General features: G+C 39.3%; 1 protein-coding gene across 1 annotated transcript in view; it reads left to right on the top strand.

Annotated features, from left to right (window-relative positions):
* Positions 1-13,182, top strand: part of MPP3 (MAGUK p55 scaffold protein 3) — a 48,860-nt gene extending 35,678 nt beyond the window's left edge. Inside the window, exons 13-19 of the mRNA XM_044999653.1 lie at positions 116-157; positions 667-822; positions 1,418-1,498; positions 5,510-5,603; positions 7,033-7,141; positions 10,821-10,940; positions 12,670-13,182. Coding sequence (XP_044855588.1) covers positions 116-157; positions 667-822; positions 1,418-1,498; positions 5,510-5,603; positions 7,033-7,141; positions 10,821-10,940; positions 12,670-12,849 — 782 coding nt within the window. The 3' untranslated portion in view covers positions 12,850-13,182. The remainder of the gene's footprint in view (positions 1-115; positions 158-666; positions 823-1,417; positions 1,499-5,509; positions 5,604-7,032; positions 7,142-10,820; positions 10,941-12,669) is intronic.
* The last annotated feature ends 1,157 nt before the right edge of the window (positions 13,183-14,339 follow it).

The following is a 14,339-nucleotide window of genomic DNA, read 5'->3' on the forward strand; positions in this document are numbered from 1 at the left end:
CTGTGTCATTAATGCTTGTTTATATTGATAATACAGGAAGCAAAGCCTTCCCCGCAAACCAGATAACATAGGTATTGTAACATCTTGCTTCCCCTTCTTTCATCTTTATTAACAGAAGATTGTGACTGTGAGGGATATTTCAATGGACAATATATAGGTGAGGAACCTAATTCCCAGTACTCTTTCCTGTAAAATATAGTGTATAATAATGTGCTTCTCTTTAAATCAATAGTTGCTTTTCATCTGAATTTGTTTCATGTGAGTTGTTAACTCAAAAACTGCATGCAAGGATACAACAGGCCACTGACAAAGCCTGAGCTTGGCACCAATCCAGAAGATTCATGAAGAATTCATCCCAAGGCAGCTCCTTTGTTGTGGAGACTCAAATACCTCTTTCCTCTGCACATATAAGCAAATGCAGATAGTTGTCATGAACTTCCCATGGAATAGATGTATTTATGCTACAGTAGAGGGTTCATTGTATCTCTTTATGGAGTTAAGAATTCTACTATTCCCACCCTTCCCCATCATTATAAACAAATGGGTGCATGTGGTGCTTAACAGCAAGCCAGTCTTCACCATACTAGTTCTTACTGAAAGACATGCAGCTTGGACAGTTGGCTAGGAAGATACTTTGTTTAACGTTTGTCATATTTTGCTCTTTAGCTGGTTTGCGGAGGAGCTTTAGGTTAAGCCGAAAGGAGAAACACAACAACCAGAATCAGGCAAAGCAAGCAGACATATCCGAGTTCCTAACATATGAAGAAGTCACTAAATATCAGCATCAGCCGGGAGAAAAGCAGAGACTGGTAGTTTTGATTGGTATGTCACAAAACTGGTCAGACATTTTTCCATCAACTTTTTTTTTTTTAAAAAGACCTTTTAAAATAAAAAGCTGAAAAAATTCCCTTCCAGAAGCTATAAGGCAGCACTCTCGGTCTTGGCAAGGTCCTGTAGTTTACCCTGATTTTTTGCCAAAAAATTTTGACCAGGACCTAGGCCTGTTTACCTGTTAGAATAATTTATTAAAAAACAGGATGTCAGAGAAAAGGAGGCTCAGTAAGGTTTTTCTGCAGTTCAGTAAGCCTAGCAGCTTTGAGTCTAGGTATTTTTCCAGGGTAGCTTAGAATCTGGGGGGTGTCCAGGAAAACTAAATGCTATGAACATAGAGTTTCTGCTACAGTGACTGGATAAATATCTGGTCTCCTGCCATTTAAGACTCAAGCTGCTGCTAGTGATGCTCTTTAAGGTAGAATAGGGGTAGGGCATGAGTTCTTGCTGTTTCGTGTACAGATTTCTTTAAGCCCTCTCCTACATCATACATCCCATTTGTGAGATTGAATACATTCCTTCATTCTGTTTGCAATATTTCTTTCAGCACCCAAAACACATCAGTTTTCATTTCCTTATTGCTTAGGTTCTTTGGGAGCCAGACTAAATGAGCTCAAACAGAAAGTTGTGTCAGAGAATCCACAGGAGTATGGTGTTGCAGTTCCACGTAAGTAACATTTACAGGAATCTGTTTGTCCCCACCTTTTACTGTATACTGCATGCAGTAGTGAAATGGTTGATTACAGCACTGTCCAGTCTGTTCCTGTTCCCGCATTATTTACAGGCATTTTTCAGAAGTAGCTCAAGTTCTTCCCCTTCCTTTTGAGGGTCTGCATTTGTCTTATTGACTCAGCATATCACATCTCCCTCTGGTATGCACAGAATCTGGAATCTTGTCAGCTCCTTTGATTTTTTTATTACACTTTCCCAAATGAATAGATTTTTTTTTAATGGATATTGAGAAAAGCAGACACTGTCTACAGGGGGAATAATTAGACTATAAATCTCAAAAGTTAGAATTAAAATGAGATATTTCTTATGATTCAGTGAAGAAAAATTTAGGCTTTGTTCCTATTTAAAGATGATGGTGCTGGATTATCTACAGAGTTTTAATTCATCAATTTAATTAGAGAGAGAAAAATATTAATCATAAGAAACAGAGAGCAATAAAGCAGGCAAACTCCTTAAAATGGAAGACTGATATTTTGAAGCCTTGATTAACATGTTTATTCTCTTCATACACACAAAACCACACTGATATGCAAGATTGGAATTTAAAAACATATTCCAAACTGTGGTTGTGCTCTGCTGATGCATGAGTTTTGGTCTATCAGTTATACGGAGATGGTAACTGATGGTATACAGATTGAAATTAGCAATTTGTTTAGAACTTTGCAATATCATGATGTATCTTATCTGAGTGCCCCAAAAACTGATTGGTATAACTCTAAATCAATTTGTCTTCCAGACATTTTAAAGTTATATCAAGGGAATGTCAAATGTTTGATTAGGGACTGTTTTCCCCCCATCCCATATGTGTAAATTTTATTTGGATTTACACACATCTGATTTAGATTGCTGGCTTTGACATATTTCTCTTCCAATAGCCCTTTGTTAAAGATGTACATCACACACTGATATAATTTGTATTCATTTTAAAAATCTGATTCTATGATACATTGGAAAGTTATGTGATTACACTTTCATGCTCAGCTTGTATGTTTGCAAATGGTCACCAGAGTGTACTGTTAAAATAGAGCGATGACTAATAGTCATTTCTTTTAAGGAAATGACAACTTCAAAGCTAAGGAAAGAAGAGCTATACTTATATAGATGGTATATATGGCATGGAAAAAAATCAGTGTTACAGGAGGAGAGCAGGTAGATAATTTAGCACTAGTGAGGAATGAACAATGCTGTAATGAGAAAGCAGAGAACAATTCAACAGGAGGAGGAAGAGGTAACGGACAATAACTGAGGTGAAATAAAATGATCTACATATAGTGACTTTTGCTTAACATATTGAATGTGAATCCATGATTGAACATTAATGTGGTGTTGGTCCTGGTGAGAGTTGAGAACACAAAGAAAACCAATAATTTTTAGGCGTAACAGTTAACATTCTGAGTCTTTACCTATCAAGTGCTCTAGATTTTCTTCTTAATTCACCTCTGCTGTGCTTGTCCATGTGCAGTGTGTTTCTCAGCAAAGCAGGATTCATTCTCATAAATATTTGCCACCAAATCTATCATTTCTATACTTTATCCTAATTTAAAGTAATGGGTTTTACACTAGTGGATGGGCATTTGAGTGCATTAGACTTCAAAGCACAAATATACAAGTGTTGCCAACCGCATGCATTCAAAAGCCACAGGTTACATCCCAAGGATCGGGAGATTTAAGCTAATCATGAGAATCAACAAACAAAACGGCTTTCGAGCTGCAAATGGCTGTTTAATGGTGTCTCCTGTGGCTCTTTGTAGCACATGATATTAAACACTGATTTAATTATTAACCGGTGAGGATGCTTTTACTATGTTATTAACCAACTAAGTTAATAACTTAGTGCAAGTTGATATTATCACACAAGTTAACTAAATATTTCCCGTCATATACTATTTAAATATGATTGGTACTATAGAAAAATGAAACAATGAATTCACACTACCGTGGCTCTTCTGGGTAATGTTGACTGCTAATTTGGCTCCTGAACCACTGAGGTCTGAGTACTATTGATTTAAACCAAACAGAAAAATAAAAGCAAAAAAACATCAGTTACAATGTTAATGTTGAGATTAATTGTACAACAGGCAAGAGCTCAAATTCTGATAGCAAACAGGTTTGTTTTCCTGTTCTTTACATTGGTATTTTATTGCAATATAAAATCTTGAAATAATGAAACAGAATATACTAAAGGTAACAGTTTTACAGTGACCGATGTCACCTTGGAAAATAATTTACTGCCCTACTGTAACTGGATTAAGGAAAAAATAAAATTTGATTTCAACAGTTGTGCAGGAATAGAGAGCTACATGATGCAATTTTAAAGTTACTGGATTCAAAAGCAAGAACACTGAAAGAAGCTTGTGATAGCGAACTACTAATTTTAAAATGTGAACAATATATAAAACACATAGTGTATGTATAGAAATAGAATGCATGTCTCAAGGACTGATGATGAGCTTAAACAACATACATGTCAGACCAGATTTAAAATATTCACTGCACTGAAAGACGTTATGGCACTCAAAAAAGGTAGGGAAGAAACTATTACTTAAAAAAATATAAAGGGAAGAATTCAAAATCAGTTATATCACTAATTTAGTTAATGTGGGGGAGAAAAACAGAAGTTACTCAAACAAACCTTTTGTGCTTTTTTTTGAAGTTCTGGGCGGAAAAAATGCTGAAAAAAAACAAGCTGATTTTATTTTCTAATGATTATCTCCAGTGGGTCACATCTGATTTCCTTTTCCTCTTTTAGGACCTGCTTCTGCTCCCACAGAAAGCCATGGGAATCTGTCATTAACTTAGGAGCAGGATAAGGCTTTTACTGTTTCCAGGTTGTTTTGTGATTGGGGTTTTGGGCATCTTTTGAGAGTTTAATTTTCTTAAAGCTGTAGTGATACAAGAGATATTTGTAGCCTGTTTACTAGAAGTGATACCATTTTCCCTAGGAACTTTTATGGTCGTGCCATGTGCAAGAAAAAAAACATGTAAAAAAACTTAGGTATGCTATACTATCTTAAAGACAAAGGTTGAATTTGGCCTTCAACTCTGTTTTTCCAAAAACAGGTTTTTACAGATTTAAAAAGATGTTTCAGTGTCCCTCCAAAATTCCAATGGAAACATTTTTTTGTAAAAATGAAGCCAAACAAACAACTTTTGCATATTTTACAACCCAAAACACAGCACCTTTGTGCCAAGGACACAACATAAATGCAAAATTGACAAACAAAAATTCATAGTTTAAAGCTGGAAGGGACCACTATAGTAGTCTGACCCTATGCACAACACTGAACCTCAAAGAACTTCTCCCTATAATTCCTGCATCAAGCCCATGTCTTGTGATAGACCCAGACCATAACTGAAATTGAGTCTGTTTTCATTGCCCAAGCAGAGATGAATTAAAAAGCTAAATAAAGTATTTAAGACTCACCAAGCTGTATGCAGAGGTGCACTGTTTGACTGCAGGTTACATGCTTTTCCTTCTTCCCTCTTGTTTGTCTGAATCACTCATTCCATCTTGTCTGAAATTGAGCTATAATTCCACCAACTGCTCCAGATAAGCAATTCCACTGATGCTACAAGGATGCAGGGTTCCACCAGGATCAGGGCCCCAGACTTCAACTCTTTTGAGGGAAGGGTCATGTCAGCCTATATTTATACAGTGTCCAGCATAGTGGGACCCTGACCTTGACTGGTGGCCCTTTGGGTGTTATCATAATATAAAAGCTAAAGTATATTAATTGAGTTATTTCCATTTTAATCTACTGTAAGGTTTTGTTTTTATACAGGCAAATGGATTTTTGTTTTCAGTTTTGTTTTTCACTTGATGGGGTGTGTCCATTTAGTTTTGGAGGCATGAAAACCTAAGACTAAACAAAGGCAAGTCCGCATCCAACTTCTGCTAAGTGCTACCCCATGTTTGATGTTCATGGTACTGTTTCCACTCTTCCAGATACAACACGGTCAAAGAAAAGTCATGAAAAAGAGGGAGTGGAATACAATTTTGTCTCTAAGCAATCATTTGAGATAGATGTACAGCATAACAAGTAGGTTTGTTTTAACATACAGAAATAGTGTGGCTACATTTTCAACATGTTGCTTGTCAAGATGTATAGTATATACATACCTAGTTTAGTGTCATAATGGGATGGGGCAATTTTTCCAGTAAACTCTTGTTTTCAGTTTGCGTATAGACTCACTCAAAGCCTGACTGAAAGGCAAGTCAGGAACAGTAAAGGGTTGGAAAGAGGCACAGGAGGCCGAATCCAACCCTGCTACCTAATTAGTGGCAGTCCCATTAACTACCTTTACTGCTATTTTCTGGTACATGTATGCTGCAAGTTTTATTTACTTATTCATTGTAATCATTTTAGACTCTGAATTCGGGAATGTAACTGACCTATTGGATTATCCAGTCCATTTCCTGCTAGTGCAAGGTTTTACTATAGAATTTAAATCCACCTCCAGAAGCCTGAAAATGACAATTTCTTTCCTGGCTAGCTTTGTACTGTTCTCTGTGGAAAACGTGAGGTTTCCCCCTTCTCTATTTTTAGAATTCAGCTGAAATTACCATGGCAGTTTTCCTTTAGTTCCTTATTTGTCAGCCGCACTGATTATCACTGATGCCTTGGGGAAACTGTTGCTATTAAGCCCCAAGAAGGATCACAAAAACATGCAGAGTCTTGTAGGTGCCCTAAAAGAGTGGCGTTTTTGTTGAAATTGTGATGGTAACAGATAGAAACCAAACCAGTGCCTAGAGCTCAGTTTGCTTTCCCCATCAGAAACTCATAGTTTCAAGGTAGGTCAGATTTTGGTCCTAAACTGCTTGGTTCTGGTTTTCTGCAATGTTTATAACATTTCCACCTTCCTTTGAGAACATCCAAATAAGGCTACATATTCCAAGAGAAATTTTTCTTTTAGGATGTTACATTTGCTCAATATACTCCACAGGGCCAATGCTTATTCAGTGGTACTTTTGTATTTGTTACTGTGATTTTTGTGCAAGAGAAAGGGGTTGACTTGTAATTAGGTCAGGGAAGCTGGTTCAGTTAAGACTTTTGTGACCCTTGGCAAGTCACTTAACTTCCCTTTGCCTCAGCGTTCTCCATGGAGAGAGCGGATGTACAAATTAATTCCTTCAAAATCCTAAAGCATATTGAGAGCCTCAAATGGAAGGAGATTTCTGATTGCATTGTCTCAGTTTTCTGAATGCCAGACACTAGTTTTGTAAAGAGAGACACCCATAGGTTCTGGAACTAGGGGTGCTGCTGCACCCCCTGGCTTGAAGTGATTTCCATCATAAACGGGGTTTACAGGTTGATTCAATGGCTCTCAGCACCCCCACTGTACAAATTGTTACAGCATCCCTGAAACTAACAAATGTAATCTGTTTGGGGGAAAACAGTGGTCAAAGTTCTTCAATTTCCTTTTCTTTGTGGCATATATTCATGGAGTATAAATACCTTAACTTTTTAGATTTGTTGAACATGGAGAATACAAAGAGAATCTGTATGGAACAAGCCTCGAGGCAATCCAATCTGTTATGGCCAAAAATAAAGTTTGTTTGGTGGATGTGGTACCCGAAGTAAGTATAGCTGTTTTTATAAAGTCATCTGATTCTGGGGGGCATGCAAGCAGCAGTCAGGAATAAAATAAGCATCCTGCTGTAGCCAGCCACCTCAGTAAATTAAAATGTTTGTGGCACAAAATCAAGGAAAGAAATTGTTGCAAATAACTAGTTTAGCCCCTTCCTCTGTTTGTGACCCAATCTAGATTTTTCCATCTCTTATTTTTAGGTAGTCACCAAACATGTTAGTTGAAGAAACTCAGCCTCTGAGCTGTTTTGCAAATTTTTCACTTTTCATTATCAAGGGCCTTATCCAACTCCTTTTGAAATCTGTTGACTTCAGATAGCAGGATCAAGTACTATTTGCAGTATGTGATTGGCCAGAGTCAGATATTATTCCTGCTTCCTGATTGGATGACAAACTTTTAAAACAGAATAAAAACCTAACAATGAGAATAGTGATTAAAGGATGATAGAAAGTACCCTTGTTTGTAGGCAAATTATGGGTTTCCCTATGAAGAACTGGCATTCCTTAAACATTCATGTGAAGAAAAATGTTGGTGTATAACCATTCAGAATGTGAATGAATGTTCAGGGACATGGCTTTGCAGTATTCAACCAGCTTTAAACATGGAAAACAGTCTGTTTCCCATGAGGAGAAGTAATAGAAGATGGAGTCTTTTCCTGTTGGGGTTACATATGGCCATGAGTAGGACAGAAAAAAACAGCATAATCTGATCTGCTTTGAAACTTGTTTGATCTCTTATATTGCAAATCAAATTTAACACTAAAAAAGGCAAATATACTGTATTCAAACAAACATGAACATTGTAAAAAAAGTTACTTGATGGAGCAAATAAAAAAAGTCCCAAAGCTTTGTAGATGAAAATGTATAATTTTATTTATTCCCTCTGCACAGATTTCAGCTTTCTGCATTGCATTATTAATTTACAAGCCATACGCAAGTATGGAAAACACAATATGGCTTTATGGTATCTTATGTTTTACACCCTGTTCAATCTCTCAACTTTTTAAACTAAAGCAAACCACTGTTTGATTAGTGTTCTCATACTGAGTGCCAGCCCAAGAATTGTGTCTGTTGGGAGGGAGGAGGTAAAGATGGGGCATGTGTGTAGTCACACACACACACACACACACACCCCACCAAACCAACCAAAAATCACCCACATATTTGGGCTGCCTTCAGGTTAGCTAAGCAGAGGAAAAACCCAAAAAACATTTTCCTTCAGGTAAGAACAATTGTAAAGCCTTGCTTTGAACACTTGGGTTATTCCAACATGGCTTTGTTTTCAAACCTTAGACTTGGCTTGGCCTGTGTGAAGCTCTTGTTTCAAACAATCCTACATTAAATGTGCACTAGAAAACTTTTAGTGTTCATGAATGGTGTCCACATGGGCCAGTTAGTAAGCAACACGCTGACATAGATTAGAATTTACACCCCAGCTAATGTGGACTAAGGCACCATGTAGACAGGCTCTAAATTTGAGGCTTTCCCTTTCCAATATACCTGCTAAGGACATAATCAGGTACCAGACTCCTCTTTTCTTAGTTTAAAAATAAAATAAAATAAAATAAAATAAATTGCAGCCATTTGTCTCTGAGATCCTATGCACATTACTTATGCTACCTTGCACCTTATCCATATCCGAGAGGATATTACTGCTGTTCCTGTTTTCAGAACTTGTAGGATTCCTCACCTAAGATTTTTGGAGACTAAGAATTGCCTAGTGGCAAAAGCAGAAGAATAGGATTTGAAAGATCTAGGTTATATTCCTGGCTGTGCACTAACTTCCAGCGTACCCTTAGGCAAATCATTAGTGCTCTTAATCATCTCTCTCATGTGGGTGGTGTAAGAAGGATTTGTATTACCCTTATTTCAAAGATGGAGAAACTGAGGCTTAGTCTACACTTGGCGGGGAGGAGGGGGAAAAAAATCTAAGTTATGCAACTTTAGCTACGTGAATAACAGCTGAAGTTGACGTACTTAGACCTACTCACCGCGGTGTCTTCACTACGGTGAGTTGACTGTTGCCGCTCCCCCGTCGACTCTGCCTGTGCCTCTCATGGCGCTGGAGTACAGGAGTCGACGGGAGAGCACTCGGGGGTTGATTTATCGCATCTAGTCTAGATGCGATAAATCGACCCCTGCTGGATCAGCGACTGATCCAGCAGGTAGTGTAGACATTACCTCATTAATGTTTGTAAAGGGCTTTGGGATCTTCAGATGGAAGGCTGTGTATTAGGACATTACTACAATAGAACTCTCATCTCACCAGTGCCGTGGAAGCACCAATTTCCTGTTACATAGTATAGCTGCTGCAGCATCAGGTGCCAGCAGATTAACCTTATATTTCTCCGATTTAATTAATCCACAAAGGATTGTGATATTGGGGGTCTCAGACAGCAGGTGGCTGGAACAGACATTTTTTGTCATTATATGCATCTAGTTCATGCACTCTCTAAAGACCATATACCTTTCTGTAGGTTGAGCTATGCTTAAACACCTGGGCTGGCTCCAGGTTTTTTGCCGCCCCAAGTGCAAAAAAAAAAAAGGTGGGGGGGCGGGGGGGAAGGCCTGCTGCCCCTTGAAAAGTGCTGCCTCAAGCACATGCTTGGAACGCTGGTGCCTAGAGCTGGCCCTGTTAAACATCAGCCTCCTCAATTTTACAACTTGTCCCTGTGTGATGGCTTATAAAAAAAAATCAAAGTTAATAGAAAAACAAACTCAAATACACTCTTACAGCTGTCATCAGTATCCTGGGTTAAATATACTGTGAAGGTCACAAAAAGGTGTAAATGAAGAATTGTGCTGTGTCTTTTCCTCATATATTGTCCTCTTTATGGAAAAAGGTTTCTGCTGGATTGTTCCTGAGCAAAGTAAATATCTTTGACTTCTCCTAGGATGAATAATGCTATTTACAGTCCCTGGTTAATTGCTCTACAGAAAGCAATGATGCTTGCCTGTCTTGTGAATCTAGCAGCTGGTCCAAGTGCTGGCTCAGCAGAACTGAACTGTTCACAGTGCTGAGCCTTGCTGAACAAAAAGCAAACTGTGCCCTAAAAGCCCCAGTGTATGACATAGTTATTGCTTCCTATTAAGGACCTTGCCCTTGCAAGGTGAGAGTTGCAAACACATCCTCCTTTCCTGTGTACGCCCACATGGAACTTTTCCCACCATAAACAGGCTCTGCATTCTCAGTCCTTCTGGCCACACAAAAAAGTGAGATTCTATCTGTAACTGTCACTGGGTATTGACTCCTCTCATATGCTAGTGCTTGGCCCAGGCCACGTGTCTGGGATTAGGAAATAACTTTAAATACTCTTGTCAAAGCAAGTAGAGTTCAATTTCTTGGGTTTTGTCCCATTTTTATGAAAGGAAAGGAAGGATAATAGGCAAGTTATACCCTTTTCTCTTGTATCGCCTTCCCCTTTCTGTAAATGTGATGCACAGCAAGATCTGTGTGAAGTGACGCTGACATTATATTAGTCTCCTTTTTTGAAGAATTAGATATAATGCTCAGACTTACAGTATTTTACACAGGGTTTCAAATGAGAAATTTACAGGTGAAATTACTAAGAACAGTTGGAACAGATAATTGAAGTTTCATACATTAATTTATCATGTAAAAGTTTTCCTTAACATACATAAAAAGCTCATGTATATTTTTACTCACAGGCAGTAAAGCACCTGAGAACACCAGAGTTTAAACCATATGTTATATTTGTGAAGCCTCTTGTTCCAGAAAAGAAAAAAAATGCACCATCTCCAGCTTCAGAAGAAATCTCAGCCCCACTTGTAAGTATTTTAACCTCCATTCTTAAGATACTGAAGAAACTATTTGGAATATTTTTTCATAAGAGAAACCTGTTCCTCCAGCTGAGTGAGATAACGTAATTGGCTCTAGTCTCATGATGGGAAGTCAGGCTGAGAGTTCTAAGTAGCTACATTCATGTGGCAATTACCTGGGAACTCTTTTTGCCTTCCTCGGCTATGTCTCCTTGCTGATTGGTCAGTATGGACAGCAAAGCATCCTCCTACAGGACATGCGTGAGATGTTCTTCAAGATAATGATATCCAACAAAACTCCGATTTGAGATTTTTTTTATAAGCTGCTACAGTTTTCAGAGCCCTCATGCTAAGGTGAATATGACTACCATTACTTCAGGTGCCATACCTTCATCCCATATATTAATTGACTTAATTTTCCTGAAGCGTGTTTTGCCTTTTCATATTACAAGTGTCTTCATGTTGCATTACTTTTCCTCAAACACAAGTAAAACAATAAACACAGTTGCTGACATAGTTGTTTCACTGAGTATTAGAGATATGAAATAAGCTACCCAGGGAGGCAGTTGTAGGAGAAAGTTGAATGTTTCTTGAATTCATTTAGGATTTGTTTCTGCAGTATGAAGAAAGAGTAGGCAGATAATCCAAGAAGAGTAGGCAAATTATTCAAGGTGATCATGTTTCTTGCACTTTTTTCTAGAGAAGGTTTGGGATAGAATGGGAGGCATAAACCATACAATTAGCAAAGACACCTTGTGTCTGGGCGAGGCAGAAATCTGCTGGAGAGTCACTAGCAACCCTGGCTGTTTGTTTTGGTCCGGAGGTATAGTTTCTTCTTAGGAAGACTGTACTTTGTGTTTGGCTCTTACCATGCAAATCCTCTTGGGGGTGGGGCGGTGGGGTTTGAGAAACAGGCTTGTTTTCAATTTAACAGCACCCACCATGACTTGACCAGAGTTAGAACTTCAGAGAGAGATTCTGCCCCCTAAAATCTAACCGTGTCAGGAATGCAGGAGCAGGAGTAAGAATCTACTCTTTGTAGTCGTACAAAATAATTCAGGTTCACACCAGTGGAAACAACTAGTGTAGTCAGATTAGTTAATAACCTTGTTGTTCTGCCACTGAGCAGCCTCCATGAGTACCCCGGCCACTTTTGCCTCATAACTGCAGAGTGAAGCCCAAGCTGATTAGGCTGTCCTTACATAACAAGCAGTTTAATCTTGCAAGGAAGAGGAAACTGAGCTGGTTGGTATTATCTCTTTAGAGAAATACCAACTCATTGTTCATTTATTTTGGTAATAAAGTGTGTGAGTTCACATGCACGCTGCCTGTGGGATCCTGCAACATTTCCAGTGACGCGCTCAGTGTTGAGCTTGGGCACATCGGTTCCACTGTCATTGTTTTACTTTTGAAGGGAGTATGGTTGGCACCTGAGTTTGACTAGGTGCACTTTTGTTACTTTGAGTGCAATGCCATTTTACTTTTGTAACCATTTCAAAATCCCTCACTCACTCCTTCTATCCCTGAGGCCATATCACTCCTAGCACTAGCACCTTGCTCATCAAACTTGATAGCAAGATTTCATTGTATCCTTTCACATTGGCAATAGCTTTTTTGTTTTATTTCCTTTCAAAGTAGTTGATAGAAGCTTGGGGAGGATACAAGGAGGCTAAAAAAGTCATTAGAAGTATAGAATGACTATTGCAAGTTTACTATCTTCTCACATATTGGCCTGCAGGATGAAGAACAGCAGGACATTATTAATTCAGCAGCATTTATCGAAGACCAGTATGGCCATTTAATTGACACTGTGCTGCTGAAAGAAGACCTCCAGAGTGCCTATAATCAGTTGAAAACTCTGCTAGAGAAGCTGAAGGAGGACTCATTTTGGGTGCCAGTGAGTTGGGTTAGATCATAACCTGCTCTCACATGTCAAAAGGAAAGCCTATATAAAATGTATTGTAAATATAAGGATTATACGAGGGAACATGTCAGCTGCACTCCAATACTGCCAGCTTGTCTAGAAAGTAACATGAAAATGTCATATCAGTTAAACTAGACAAACCCATCAGTCAGACGCTGACATGGGGTTCCTGAACCACAGTTTTTAGTAGTGTCATTTAAAATGTTGAGTGCTCGATGTAGATTGATTGATTGGTAAAATTTTAGTGATTTTTAAGCTTTGTAAATACTTTGTGATGTAGAGTGAAACTTCACCTACCGGGGCAGCTCTAGCCATTTCACCGCCCCAAACACGGCAGCACGCCGCAGGGGGCGCTCTGCCGGTCGCCAGTCCCGCGGCTCCGGTGGACCTCTTGCAGGCGTGCCTGCGGATGCTCCACCAAAGCCGCGGGACCAGCGGACCCTCCGCAGGCACGTCTGCGGGAGGTCCACCGGAGCCGCCTGCCGGCGACCAGCAGAGCACCCCCCGCGGCATGCCGCCCTAAGCACGCGCTTGGTGTGCTGGGGCCTGGAGCCGCCCCTGTCACCTACTAAGGTTCCATCCTGCCAGTGGCTATGGAAACAAGTATCTTAATTCAGACAAATGGTCCAAGAGAGTGTAATGGACAAAGCAGGCCTTGGAGATTAAATCTACATGGCTGCGAGACTTTTCCAAATACTTCAGGAAGTTTGGATATACCGAATTTTTTAGTGTATAGATAAAATGCAGATATATTAGGATTTTGGAAATCAATGACAGTTCATAATTTGCTAAATCTGCTATTGATAAATAGCACATTACGTACCTAGAAGTAACTGCTTTCCATTTGCCTGCCACTTATGATCTTTCCTATATATCAAATCCTTTAGCAATGGCTCCAAATGTAAGCCCATGCTTATTTTTGTCTTAACAATATGAAGTTATTGTTAAGCAAAATCACTGGGACTTCCCACAGAAAATATTGTAACAGCATTTCATATAAAGTCACAGCTTTTCTGTAATGGAATCCACTCCCCATTATGTGCTCCTCATGCCAGGCATAGTGTTGCAACTCTCATACCAGGATAGCATCTCCTTCACTGGGTGCTGTGACAGTTTCTCTGTCAGGTACTTTGGCCCTCTGGCTGGGTCACAATCTTTTAGTCCACCCCTCCTGGGTCATAGTTGTCTAAACTAGGCTTCAAAACTGTTTTTAACAGAATCAGACTTTCTACCCTCTCTGGTGCTCTTCTTCAACCAGTTTCTTCCCCAGTTACTCAGGGTCCCTCCCAGGCAGCTCTCTGCCTAGAGAGCTTTCCTCACTCAGGCCTCTGCAGGAACCATCTTTCTCCCTGCCATCTCTTTCCCCAGTTGGATCCTTTCAGGGCTTAAACCTGGGTCCTTTTATACAGCAATCACCTTATTCCTCTCAGGTGAAGCCCATTCTGTACTCGGGGCTAGATCAGCCCCAGGCTGTCCAGCCCACA

The sequence above is a fragment of the Mauremys mutica genome, chromosome 25 (genome assembly GCF_020497125.1).
Source record: "Mauremys mutica isolate MM-2020 ecotype Southern chromosome 25, ASM2049712v1, whole genome shotgun sequence".
In the NCBI taxonomy this organism is placed as follows: Eukaryota; Metazoa; Chordata; order Testudines; family Geoemydidae; genus Mauremys; species Mauremys mutica.